Source organism: Diceros bicornis, chromosome 3, assembly GCF_020826845.1.
Source record: "Diceros bicornis minor isolate mBicDic1 chromosome 3, mDicBic1.mat.cur, whole genome shotgun sequence".
NCBI lineage: Eukaryota > Metazoa > Chordata > Mammalia > Perissodactyla > Rhinocerotidae > Diceros > Diceros bicornis.
The window spans coordinates 80,161,774-80,176,041 of NC_080742.1; the positions used below are offsets into that span (position 1 = coordinate 80,161,774).

At 46.6% G+C, this 14,268-nt stretch overlaps 1 protein-coding gene across 1 annotated transcript in view; it reads right to left on the reverse strand.

The window, feature by feature from the left end:
• Positions 1–313: 313 nt before the first annotated feature.
• The window catches only part of LOC131400039 (plexin-A4-like), a 177,668-nt gene continuing 163,713 nt past the window's right edge, over positions 314–14,268 (reverse strand). Inside the window, 2 exon segments of the mRNA XM_058534702.1 lie at positions 314–549; positions 552–672. Of these exon segments, the coding sequence (XP_058390685.1) occupies positions 314–549; positions 552–672 (357 nt within the window).

Sequence of the window (14,268 nt, forward strand, 5' to 3'; positions counted from 1 at the left end):
GTTATTACCTGAGCCAAATGGAGCTGAAGGACAAGGGAAAAGAAGCAGACATTGGATCTGGACAGACAGCCTCAGAAACGGGACAAGAGCAGAGGGGGTGGGAGAAGCAAAACCAACTGGACTGAACTGGTTTGAGGAGAGAGAGTGGGAAGTGAGCAAGTGGACACTGTGAAAAAGGCATTGATGAAAGAGGCGAGTGGTCATAACAGCTGAAGATAATGAGGAAGCAGCAAGTGGATCTGGAAGAAACAGGCAGATTGGATGGACTTTTTTTTTTAAGAGTTCAGCTTTGCTGAACTTGTTACAAAGAGGTCTAGTCAAAAAGACCAAAGCCCATGTCATCATTGGACTTCTCAGATTCCTCTTTCTTTGCTTCCCCTTTCTTCTCCTGGGCAGCAGTGCTGGATGAGGTAGAACCTCCTTCTGGTGCAGCGCCCCCTGCTGGAGCAGGGCCACCAGCCCCCACTGCAGTGAGGCTCCCAGTGTGGCCCTTGGCCAGGGCCTTTGGAAACAAGTCAGGTCAGAAAGGTTCCACATTTACACCGGCTGTTTGATGAGGGCATTGATCTTATCCTCTGTCAGCATCACCTCATCATCGTGCAGACCGAGGGCCAAGTACACACAGGGAAGCTCAGAGACTGATGGTGCGGGTGAGTGCTGGGCAGGCGGCTGCTGGAAGTGACGGCCTCACCCCAAGGGGGCCTTAGCCTCCTCAGAAGGTCTGAGCACCTTAGCAGCAGCGAGGAAAGAAAGTGAATATGTTGACCTTGACAAGATGCCTAGAGGAAAACATTTGAAGAGATCTGGGGTTATGTTATGGGAACCGAGAAGGAAGCAATCAATCAAGTCAGGTGTTGGGAGGCTGCCTATGGTGTGACGAAACCAAGTTTCCTGGATGACCTATTATAAGAACCCCTTTAGATAAAAAAGAGGGAAATTTGTGAAATTGGGAGAACAAAACCAATTCAGATGTCTTAAATGGGGCTACGTTAGACTGTAACTCTGGTATTTCTGTAATTTGTTAGACTGTAAACAGTTTTGTTATACACGATTTTTCTAACAAAAGCAAAGTAGTAATTCATATGGCCAATAAACATATGAGAAGATGTTCAACACCACTAATCATTAGGGAATGTATATCAAACCATAATGAAATACCACCTCACATCCATTGGGATGGCTACTACCAAAAAAAACAGAAAATAGTAAGTGTTGGCGAGGATGTGGAGAAATTGGAACAATGTGCATTGCTGGTGGGGATGTAAAATGGTGCAGCCACTATGGAAAACAGTATGGCAGTTCCTCAAAAAACTAAACATCGCATCATAGAATATGATCCAGCCATTCCACTTCTGAGTATATACCCAAAAGAATTGGAAGCAGAGACTTGAATGGATATTTGTACACCAATGTTTATAGCAGCATCATTCATAATAGCCAAAAGGTGGAAACAACCCAAATGTCCATTGATGGATGAATTGATAAAGAAAATGTGGCATATACATACACTGAAGTATTATTTAACCTTAAAAGTAAGAAATTCTGATACATGCTACAACATTGATGAATCTTGAAAATATTATGCTAAGTGACATAAGCCAAACACAAAAGGACAACTATTGTATGATTCTACTAGTGTCAAGTATCTTCAGTAGTCAAACTCACAGAGACAGAAGGTAGAGTGGAGATTGCCAGGAGCTGGGGGGAGTTACTATTTAACAGGCACATTTAGTTTGGAAGGATGAAAAAGTCTGCAGATGGATAGTGATGATGGTTGTACAACAATGTGAATGTACTTAATGTCACTGAACTGCACACTTAAAGTGGTTAAAATGGTAAATTTTGTGTTATGTATATTTTACCACACACACGTGCACGCACACACATGTACCAGTCTGCATGACTTATGCTGGCTGAGAGTGCATTGTGTTGACAGCTCAAAATAGAGAGGATGAAGGGCCTGACTGGCCCAAAGTTAAGGCCACTGTCCCGGGGACACTTGAAGAGGAGAATCTGCAGCAAGTTCATGAGAAGCTGCAAGACAGACGGGGACCCTGGGCATTTTGGTTTCGAACCCAGACAGGTAACAGGCCACATTATCGTGGCTCCTGCCCTTCTCTCCACAGTCGGCTATCCTGTTGCCAGGAAAGAACACTGGCCTGTGGCTGCTGTCTCCTCGGAGGCCTCTCAGGGGGACACTGCACATTCACACGCTGGCCTGTGTCTGATGACCATGACTTCACTCTCTGAACTCAGAGCACTGAACAAGCAGTGAATCTCCTCACTAGCTGCTCTGTAATGGTCCGTGTCTACTTGGAGTAAACCTTCCTTGTTGGTGCCCAGAGGTTAGACGGGCCTCTTCAACACCGAGGTGGACGTGGGAGAACCGGGCTGTGGGGGACAGGGATGTGGAGAGGCGACTTGTGTTGCAGAAAGAAGACTGTAAAGGGCATGAAATTATTCATTGACCCAACAAATATTTATTGAAGGCCTGCTACACACTGAGCACTGTTTCAGGCACCAACAAGATTGCTCCTCTTAGGGAGCTTGAGTCTAATGGAGACACACAGGCTACAAGTTAGTGAAAAAACAAATGAATAACATGTCAGGTGGTGATAAGTGCTATTCAGACAAATAAAGCACAGTAAAGAGATAGAAGCTGTTAAGAAGGTATTATTTTATGTATTAAATTAATATTGCATAAAATAAATATTATATTAATATTGCACAAAATAAATACTATGGATTAAATAAATGCATAACTGGTATAGTTTTATATAGTGATAAGTACTTTCTTAGTCCGTTTGGGCCACTATGACAAAATATCATAGACCGGGTGGCTTATAAACAACAGAAATTTATTTCTCACAGTTCTGAAGGCTGGAAGTCCATGATCATGGCACTAGCATGGTCAGGGGCTGGTGAAGGCCCTCTTCTGGATTGTAGACTGCTGACTTGTCCCCACATGATGGAAGGGGCGAGGGAGCCCTCTGGAGTCTCTTTTATAAGGACACTAATCCCATTCATGAGGGCTCCATCCTCACGACCTAAGCCCCTCTCAAAGGCCCCACCTCCTAATACCATCACCTTGGGCATTAGGATTTCAACATATGAATTTGGGGGGTGGACTCAAACATTCAGATGATAGCAAGTGCTATGAAGGCTTTAGAGCAGGGTAGGGGGATAGAGAGTGCCCCTGGGGGACGGATGTCTGTGTAGGTAAGGTGGACAGAAAGGACAAAGGGGTGACATTTGAGCAGAGACTTAAGTGATATGGAGATCTATGCAGACAGCAGGAATACCAAGTGTCAAGGCCGTGAGAGAGGACAGGTAACAGCGTGTCCAGGACAAGCAAGATTGCCGTAGAGGCTGGGCAGAGGTTGGGAGAGTGGGGAGGAGGGGGGATGGGGTGGGACAGGCAGGGGCCGTGGACAGCAGGCTGGCTTTATTCTAGAGTGATGGGAGTTTGAAGTGGAGGATACACATGATCTGGTTTATGTGTGGAAAGGTGCATTCTATCTGCTCTGCGCAGGTTCATCATAGGGAGGCAAGAACAAATGTAGGCAGGCTCTTACAGTCATCTGGCAGGAGATGGTGAGGAGTCGATCAGAGATATTAATGGTGAAAGTGATGGGAATTGGTCAAATTTAGGCATGGAACAACTATAAGAAAAAATATATAAAAATACAGTTAGTTAACATTTACTGAGCCATGCCATGTGCCTGTTGCTATCCTAAACCCTTTCCATGCATGATCTCCTTTAACTCTCACAATGGTTTTGTAAAGAAGGAATCCTTCTCCCCAGCTCATGTTTGGGAAATGGAAGCTTATGAAGGTTAAGTCCTGTGGCCAAGGTTGCACCGTTTGTAACTAGCGCAGTTGTCATTGGAGCCCAGGTTGTCGTGACTCCAGACCCTGTGACCTTGATTTCTGTACTGCGCTGAAGTACCCCTGACTGGTCAGTGCAGAATGGGGGCGGGGCAGAGCCACATTCAGCAGAGCAGAACAGAGGTGGGGGGGAAGCCAGAGGAGGAGGGAGACGGGGGTGCAGGCAGATGGCTTGTGTCTGTCCCTTCTGACCCACAGACTGGGGTCTGCATACTGTGGAAAATGGAGGTGTGGACAGAAGCCCATGGTCCAGTTCTCCTGAAGGGCTCTGTGGGATCGGGGTGCTCAGCGCCTTGCTTGGGTCCCCAGGTATCCAGAATGGAGGAGAGGGACACTGCCCCCACTTTTACTTCAAGCAAAGTGCCATGAGGGCTCTGGGGCAGGGGGTGCTTGGTGGGATGATTCTTGTGTGTTTGAATTTCTAGGAACACTTGCCCAGGGCCAGTTGACAGGGTTCTGAACTTCTGAATAAGCTCTAGCCAGGGAAACTTGAATTGTTACTGTTACTGTGACCTCACAAGCCAGAATACAAAATTCTTCTCAGATCATGTGGCTGGTGTTGGATCGATGATGGTGGTTTGAGACGTCTAAAACCGCAAGGTCAAATCCACGCACAGGTGTGCCTGGAAAAACTGCAAAGTCTTTCCCAGACCCCGCTCCATTCGTTAGCCTCAGAACAGCAACGAAGGGAGGAGGATGACCTTCAGGTTGAGAGCCCCCATCAACAGCTGGAAACACCAGCAAGAGGGTGTCATCAGCGTTCACCCCTCAACAGTTGAAACTGTGGGAGCGGCTAGGATTGTCCAGTGAAAACAAGATGTCTCTTCTCTCCAAGCACATATACTGACAGAACTTTTAGAAGAGTGGAAAAGTAATCACAGATAGGCAGCCTACTAATTCAAACAGTTGGAAAGACCATTTGAAAATTGGAAGCTCCGTTTCCTGAAACCTGGGAATCAGGCTGTGACTTGTGTCAGCAACCCCCCTGCTGGCTTGAGATGCAGGTCAGGACAACTTGCCAAGGGGGCCCCAGGGGCAAGGCCTCAGGTAGAATGAGACCTTTCGCCTCCTTTCTCCCTCTGTACCCCTTCTCGTGTCCCCCCACCATGACTCCTCCACTGGTATTAGTGTCCTGATGATGTCACCAGGACCAACCACTGGGTCAGAATCTCACATCACCTTGTAGTGCCTCAGTTTCCAAATTACCCCTCCCAGATGTCCCCTTCATCCCGCTGCGTGGAAAAATCCAATTGATAAGGGACCATTGATCTCAGCTGGTTGTTAACAGAAAAGTATCCAGGGAAACTAATTTAAACTTCAGCGTGGACACCTGTCTGCACGAAGGTGTTAGACGTCTTAGGGATGTTCTGCTTTTGAAAAGCGTAGCTCAGTAACTCACAGGGGTGAATATTATGGAGAAATTTTAAAGGAGGCTTTTTCCCCAGCTCTCAGGTTTTTTGTATTCACTCAGCAAACATTTTAAAAGTTCCTTCCCTGTGTCAGAAGCTGCAGTAGGTGCTGGGGTTATAAATATTATCCCTTTAAAGAAAATCACTGTCAACATAGGGGATAGAAAAGTAGACAATGGTGGTGCATTTTGATTCCAGCTCCAATAATGGCATGACTGTGATGCTTGAGGCTGTGATAACGGCATAATTGTGAACCTTTATCTGGACTTTCATTATAGGAGATATTAAATGTTCTTGCCTTTTGAGTCAATTGCACTCAGAGTTTTCAGTTACCCTCAAAAGCTCCCCCACTAGCATGTAACCTGCAAGAGAGCAGAGATCATTGGACTTGTCCATGCTGTGTATCCCCAGTGCCCAGAACCAAACCAGGCAGGTTGAGGGCATTCAGTGAAACTATGTAGAATGAATGAATAAATAAATAAGTGAATAAGTTTGAACAAAGTTCCTAACATGGTGGTATGGAAAGGTGCTAGCGTTCCGTGGGCAGTGAGGACTTTCCACGGTCAATCCGTATGTGCACCAGTTCCTCTAGCAAAAATCCCCCCTCTCCTACGGCATCACAGTTTTGCTCTCTGTTAGATTATACTCATCAATACGCCCTTCCTCTCCAGCTGGTGTTCCATTTCTTTGCTACCCTGTGCAGCAGACCTCCTCAAAAGTGTTGTCTATACTCACTTTCTCCAATTTCTCTTTCTCGCCACTCTCAAATTCACTTTAATCAGCTCTCACTCCAGTCTCTCCCCCAAACCTGTTCTTGTCAAGTCCACCTGCACCCTCCATGTTGCTAAATCAGTGATCGGCCCTTGGCCTCATGTTGCTTACACTGCGGCACCACTGGACCAGGATAATCTCTCCTCCTCCTTGACACGGCCTCTCCACCTGGCTTCCGCTCTGTCCTCGTCTCTACCTGCTTCATTGGACACTCCTTTTAGCCTCCTCTGCTGCTCCCTTCCTTTCTCCTCTGAGTCCTTAAGGCCGACCTGTCCAAGGATCAATCAGTCCTCTTCTCTCTTTCTATATGCACTTCCTCGGAGACCTCATCTAGTCCCATGATTTAAAATACTACTTACATGCTTACAACTCCCAAATTCATATCTCTACCCAGTCCTCTCTTCTGAACTCCAAATTCATCAATTCAGCTGACACTCAGCATCACCAGTGGCTTGTCTAACAGACACTTCAACCCAGCATGGCTACATGGAATCGTGATACTTCCCCACAAACCTGCTCCACCTTCCAATTGCTCACTCCAAAACCTTCCAGTCCTCCTTTGTCTTTCTCTTTTTCTCACATCCCATGTCAAATCCATCAGGAAATCTTGTTGACTCTGTGTCTGAAACATACCCACTATCAGACCACTTCTTATCACCTACACTGAGTGCTACCACCCTGGTCAGAGCCACTGTCTTTTCTCACCTAAGTAATGGCAATAGCCCCTTAAGATAACAGTCTGGTCTCAATAGAGCCGCTGAAGACATCTTGAAACATAAGTCAGACTCTGTGGCTCCTCTAATCAGAATCCTGAAATGACTTCCTATTGCTCCCTATTGAGTTGAAACCAAATGGCCTGAAAGAACTTCCATGATCTGCACTCCTTCCCCAGCCTGTTCCCGCCCTATCCTCCTCCCTGTTCATCACCCCTCTCACTCCAGCTATGCTTGTCTCCTTCCTATTCCTGTTCCTGCCCCAGGGCCTTTGCTCTAACTCAGGGGTCAGTACACTTTTTCTGCAAAGGGCCAGATAGTAAATATTTTAGGCTTTGAAGGCCTCTGTCACAGCTACTCGACTCCGCCGCTGCAGCGCGAAAGCAGCCATAGACAGTACATAACGAAGGAGGGTGGTTGTGTTCCAATACAACTTTATTTTTGGACAGTGAAATTTGAATTTCATGGAGCTTTTATGTGTCATGAAATACTACTTTTCTTTTGACTTTTTTCAACTCTTTAAAAACATAAGAAACATTCTTAGCTGGTGGGCCATCTAAAAACAAGTGGCAGGTTGGGTTCGGCCCCCGGGCCACAGTTTTCAAAGAACGGTCTTCCTATGGAAATCTGCTTGACTAGTCCTTTGTCTCTTTAGTCTTTGGTTGAATGTCACCTGCTCGAGGAGGCCTGTCCAGACCCCCCCATTTAACCCTGCCCTTCCCTCTCTCGTCGCCCTCAACATTCTCCATCCTCTTTACCCTCTCTACTTTTTCCCTTTTGTACACACCTATCAACCTCTAACATGTTATATAATTTACTTATTATTGTGTTTATTTTGTATTGCTGTCCCACCCTGCACAAGGGTGGAGCTGTTTGTCTATTTTGCTTATAGCTGAATTCCAAGTGCAGAGATCAGCTCCTGGTACAGGATGGGCACTCAATACTAGTTGTTGATTATTTATTATGAGTGGCCATTTATTAGTGAATGTTTCCATGTATGGTGATTTTTGCCTCTCTCTATCTCAGATAATGAATACTAGGAAAACAAGGATGCCCTGAATCTACCAGAGGCATCAGGGAAGGCTTCAGAGAAGAGGTGACATCTAAAGGAGTGGGGGAGGAATTCATGGAATGGAGAAGGGCTGAGGGCAGGGGAGTCCAGGCAGAAGAAACTGTGTGTTTCTTGGATGCAGGGAAGAGTACGAGGCATGAGGGCTGGCATTAGTTCAGTGTGGGCCGGAGGACAGTGATGTGGGAGAGGCTGGGAGAGTCAGCACTCATTGGGGGTGGCAGTGCTATGGATGAACATAGGTGCCATTCACAGATTTCTGGGGACTCAGGAGATAGCCTTCTTCAACTCTGAGTGAGTCCAGACTTACTTCTGTGGTACCACGCCCAAGGACTTTTCAGAAGAGTAATCCAGCATTGTTCCTCAATACTTTTCTCAAAACTGCTCCACCGTAAGTAAGCGAGCAGCATGAGTCCCGGGGTATCTGACTAGATGCTCTGGATAGCAGTTTCCTGGAGGCCTCTCAGGATGGCAGATCACACCATGCACTCTTCAGCCCCAAAACCCCTGTGTGGATAACAATATGGCGAGATTCAGATGGGCAGAACCCCACTCCAAGCAACATCAGTGCCCTCCTGACCCCTGGAGGCCTCCAAAATTCTGCTTCCCTACACTGCCTGGGCGGACAGCTAAGATCCATGGAGCACAGAGAAGCTTTTACATTTCTCACTGCCCATTGTATGCATGGCCTTGTGGGGCTTGAGTATTATGTGTGTAAGATGCTCAGGTCTGCGGGGAGAAGGCACAGGCAGGTAGAGCTCCTGCACAAAGCAGGGTATGATAATACAGTACCTTCGAGGAGGGGAGCTAGTCCACTTCTGGGTAGAGAGACCAGGGAAGACTTCATGGAGGCGGTGGCATTTTGTGTTAGTCTTAGTCAAAAATAGGAGGACATGGGGAAGAAAACGCCACAACAGGAGTGTGTGGACGCTTGTGTGCAGACAGCATAGAGATTAGCACTGATGCAAGCAATCTACTAATTGCATAAATAACAATTGTTTCTCAGGCAGCCAAAACCCCAGCTGTAGCAGATATTGTCAGATGTATCCATTTTGCCCTATACTCTTTAAATAATCTTTTCATAAAGTACCATCTGAAGTAAAGACCTAATCCATCCTCCCCTAGTAGGAGGGGAATTAGCTTTCTGATGGTATAAAATAATCCTTTTAGGTGACATGAAACCAACTCCCAGCCTAAATCCCTTCTTTTTCCTCCCCCACAGGTGCCATCATTGCTGTTAAGAACCACGTTTAAGACATAAGCAGGGAGACTGGAGGGGTTATTTTGAGCCTCAGATAGTATTAAGTTGGAATCTGAATCTCCTAACATGACAGCCAGGCTTCAGACTGGCTGCGCTGAGGGCCCTGCTGCTCCTTGTTGGGGGTAGCCTCCACTTCCTGAGTGAGGAGCTGGGGGTCCCGGCCCACTCCCCGGAGGCTTGGCCCTGATGGGTGCCTGGGACTGTGAGAGGTTAGGTGGAAGAGTGTCTCAAGACAGCCCGGGGGGAAGAGAGCACTGGAATTAAGCATTCTAGAGGTGATGGGAGTGGGAAATAACCTACTTACTAACGCTCTCCTTTGATGGGAAGACAGTCCAGCTGGGTAAGGATGGTGCAGAGTTTGCAAAACAGAGACCCTGAGTTCAAGGTCTAACTTTGCAGCTTACTAATCGTGTGGTTTGGGAACATCACTTAATTCCCCTCTTCCCATCTGTAAAATAGGAGCAGCATTAGTAAAGCCCTTTCTTGTAGTATGCACGTGGGAGAAAGCTATATAAGCAGTAAAGGAGAGTTTAAGAGCCACACCTAAGGTCCAAGGACTAGTGAGGTCTGGAACTAAAATGAGTGCATAGGGCTCCTGAAATTCTGGGATCCTCTTCCTATGCTACTAGGTGAGTATCCATTTTGTAGGGTAGCTTTATTAGGGCAGAATTGAGACTGAGAGTTGATCCCACTATCATTTGCATTCTTTTTCCCTGGTCATATCATGCAAATGAATGCTCTAGCTTGTAATATAATTAGTCCATCTATTAGTATAAGTATACTCCTTATACTTAATACTGTCTATTCACTGGAACAAGATTTACTGAGCACATACTGTGTCTATCAGGCACTGTGTGAAGTACTGGGGACTCAAACAAGAAAGGTTACTTGTTGAGCCCTTAGGAATGCACAGACATTTTGGGGAGACAAACCTGTCCCCAAAAGCATACAATGCCATGTGATGGCTTATAATAGAGGTTTGCATAACGTGCTAAAGGATGAAAAAGGATGGAGCTCATAATTAGAACTATTTTCATTTTTGCAGGAGGAGGGGAAGGAGGAGTTGGGAGAGCTAGACAGAGGAGTGCTGGTAACTCAGATGGCTGAGAAAGAGGAGCAGAGAAAGCTCACAGTAGGTGGATGCAAGCTGATGGGAGTGTGTGTGTTCACGGGGGCAAGGGGTTGCAGGGGAAGGGCATCCCAGGGAGAGGGACCCGTGTTGGAGCCACTACCCTGCTTCCTCGTGGCTGGATGGGGTGACGGGTCCGACAGTGAGCTGTAGGAGAGACCCTGGACACTTGGCAGGTGCCAGAATGCAGAGGTATCTCATGGCCTCTAAGGAGTTAAGCTTTATCCTATAGCTCCTTTGAAATCCTTCTAAACAGGGGAGTGACATTATCAGATTTTAGAAAGATAATTCTGGTGGCAGTGTGCAGCACAGATGGGAGGGGAGAAAACTGGAAACAGGGAACCCTGTTCTGCAAAGATTGTGATAATCCAGGCAAAGGATGATGAGGGCCTGAGTGAGGGCAGGTGCGTGGGAAGGAGGGAAAAGTGGATTAGAGAGAGATTTAAAAAAAAGGATCAGTGTGGTGACTGATTGGAAGTGGGGGAAGTGAGCAAGAGGGAGGATGGAAAAGTCCTCTGAGGTTTCCGGTTAGGGGTGAATGATGATGTTGTTAATCAGGGAATAGAGGAGGCGGCGGAGGTTGGGGTGAGGGAAGAGAGGACAGAATTATGAATTCTGTGTTGGATCTGTGGAGTTTGAGGATTTCCAGGAAGAGGTGTCCTGAAAATGGGTTTAAAGCTTAGGAGAGACATTCATTTATTCATGACACAAATACTGAGGGTCTCCTATGTGTCAGGTGACCTTCTAGTGTCTGGAGATACAGAAGTGACTCTGATGGACAAGGTCTCTATGTTCACAGAGCGTTCATTCCAAGGAGGGAAGACAAATAATAAATTATACAAAATAAAACAGGATAATGTGATAGGGAGGACTGGGGGCTATGTTAGATAGGGGTTCAGGAAAGGCATTTCTTAAGAAGGTAGCTTTTGAACCAAGATCTGAATAATGAAGAGGAGCCAGCCACGTGAAAACCTCAGGGAAAAGCAAGTCAGGCAGAGGGAACAGCATATGCAAAGGCTTTGAGGTCAGAACAAGCTTGGCATGTCCATAGAAGAGAAAGAAGGCCAGGGTGTTTGGAATATAGTGGGCAAGTGGATGGAAAGCAGGACATGAGATCAGAAAAGTGGTCGGGGTCAGATCACATTGTAGAGTGTATCAATCAGATTGGGGCAAGCTGCATGGTAACAAATGACCCTCAAATCTCAGTAGCATACGGTAAAGAAGTTCACTTATCACTCACGCTCCATGTCCATTGTGGATTGGTTGCACATCTTCACACCAGGACCCAGGTAAATGGGACAGCTCCTATCTGGGACAGTGCTGGTTTCCTAGCAGAGGAAAAAGAGAAAGTGGAGGACCATGTGATGGCTTAAAGCTTCTGCATAGAAGTAGATGTGCCATTTTCATTGGCCAAAGCAAATCACAGGGCCAAATGTGATGTCATTGGGAGTGGGACGTACAGTCCTCCCATAGATAGGAGCAGCAGATGTTGAGATCAACAATATAATCTACCACCTAGGCTGTGCTGAGGAGATTAGATTTTATTCTAAGGGCTAGAGGAAGCCATTAGGATTTTTTTTTTCTTTAAACAGAGGGGTATTAATGTTGGTTGCCAAGGTAGGTTAAAAAATAGACCAAGAATGCAATTAGGAGATACAAGAAGTAGGGTAATCTAGAAAAGTATGTCTCAGATACTGAGCACATGGTAAGGGAGTTCCATTAGGGTAGAGCCCTAAAAATAGTATCAGGACAGGCCTTCTGCAGGAGGCACACTGGGGGATGACTTGGTCTAGCCTGGCCTCCTCAGCTCTCCATTCGTAGAACAGCTATCAGGCACTCTTTGATGGTTTTTGGACAAGGGACCCTGGAATATCAGTATTCTGCCTAAGCTCACAGCATTCATCTCTATGAGTCTTCTAGAGAAAGATGTGTATGATGAAAATTGTAAAAGGAAAATAAAACAGCACCTCATTGCTAGTGAGGGTGGATCCCAAACCCCAATGCAGAGGGCTTTTGTAAGTTAGGCTGGAAGAAACAGAAACAACTGTGGCTTATGTTTTCTCCCCCTCCCCACACCAACTATCATAGGAAAAAAATTCACTCCCTGGTCATGAGTCTTTTATCTTTCCTACGTGGAAGCAACAGAGAGAAGAGGACAAGATGGTGGGGCGTGCTCAAGGAGAGTGGGTCCCTGGGGCAGTATGCCACTTCTGCCACTAAGCTGAAAAGAGAAGGAAAAAACAACATGTCTGGGAGTTGCCAGTGCAGTGTAGACCAGAAAGCAGACCCCCAGCCCACCTTTAGGGCAAAGTGGCTCCACTCATAGGTAGCCCAGTCCAAACTATCAATCTTCCTCCTCTTTGGGGTGGGGTGAAAAGGGGGTGAAGTGGAAACGTCCCTTCCCTTATATGCCTTCTCCTGCTGCCTTATCCCTCCATTCCAGAAGAGAGAATGGAGAAAGCCAGGCTGGGGAAGAGAACTTTGACTTTTTAACTTGTCTCACCAAATCTCGACCTGGTGGTGGCTTCACTGTGATTCTTCATCGCATATTGAAATATGCCAGAGAGTCCCAGAAGTGAGGAGGGCACACATGGCCAAAATATCCAGGACAACTGACTTGGCTCGCCTGGAGATTTTCTTTGAACACCACATCTTGGCTTCTATTTTTATAAGAGAATGTCATATCTCTTTAACTAAAATTATAAGTGTCATAATTTATACTTCTTTTGACCCCCCCCCCAAGTCTAGCACAGGCCAGTGAAAAATAAGTTAAATACCTGTATGAATGAATGTATAAATGAACAAGTGAGTGAACAAATGATTTCCCAGGAGGCTTACCCAGAAACAACACTTGTGATCCATCTCTCCCATTGGCCACAGTTTCCATGATGAACTTCATATACATACAAGAACGCAGAGAGAGAGAAGGAATTTATGAGCTGCCAGAGAGGGAGAGCAATAATCTAGGCTTTCTGCTTCTCTTCCTGCCGGCCAGGTCCCACTGCCAATGGCTGGAGAATTACAATGTGTTTCTGCTCCTCAAGGGACTACAACAGCTCAGGTCATTACCCGGGGAACTGGCCAGGGAGAGCCTACCTGTCAAACTGGCTGGAACACAGAGAGAGAAACTCCTGGTGAGTCCTTCTGTGGCACCCTGGGGCTTTGGTGACAGAGTTAATTAATCAAGACACCAATGTCAAAATTAAAGTGAAGAGGAAAAGTCAATTAGTGATTGAATAGCAATGAGGAGACATATTTTAACGAGGTTCCCTCTAATTTGAGCTGTTCCTTGGTCCTCCTTGTTGGGCGTGGCCACTCTTTTTCTAAGTACTGTAGGGGTTAGCAGGAGGAAGGGACGAGGAACTCATCTCCCTCTCTAATTTATACTCAGGGGCAGATGGGGAGAGAGAGTCCTCTGCCGTTTGCATATGCTAGGGCCCCATAAAGCTATTTATCACCATTCTGAATTCTTTTCAGCAGGATGTTCATTTCAATTTGCAGTCACCTCTTCAGCTCTCCTTCAGCAGTTTTGGCCAGGCTCCTGAGAGATCTGTGCTGAGAGGGGGAGACAGACAGGCGAGGAAGGCTGGAGCTGGGCTCTCCAGGGATGCACCTGCCACCATTCCACCCTCCACAGCCTCTTTTAACTCTATTTGCTTCTACAGGGAGATGGGGAGATTATGATGTTTCACAGGTGTTCCAAACCCTTGTCATGGTTAATAAAGGTCTGTCAGGAACAGGAGCTAGGATGGCTGAGCAGGCTCTGGTGCTGGGGATTCAGGGAGGGAAGGGAGGTACAGCTATCACTCCAGTTGCCTGTGTGACACCAAGAAGCCCAGGAACCAAGAGGGAGAGACCAGACTGAGAGTCCCTGCTTCCTGCACTTACTTAACAGGTTTACTGACCCCACAGCGGGGGGTTGTGGACAGTGGGACTGGTAGGAGCATGGCTGAGGGCCAGAGGAGGAAGCCCCAGAGCATCAGGTTATTAAAGTCAAGAAAGTGGCACAGGAAGAAGTGCAAGGTCAA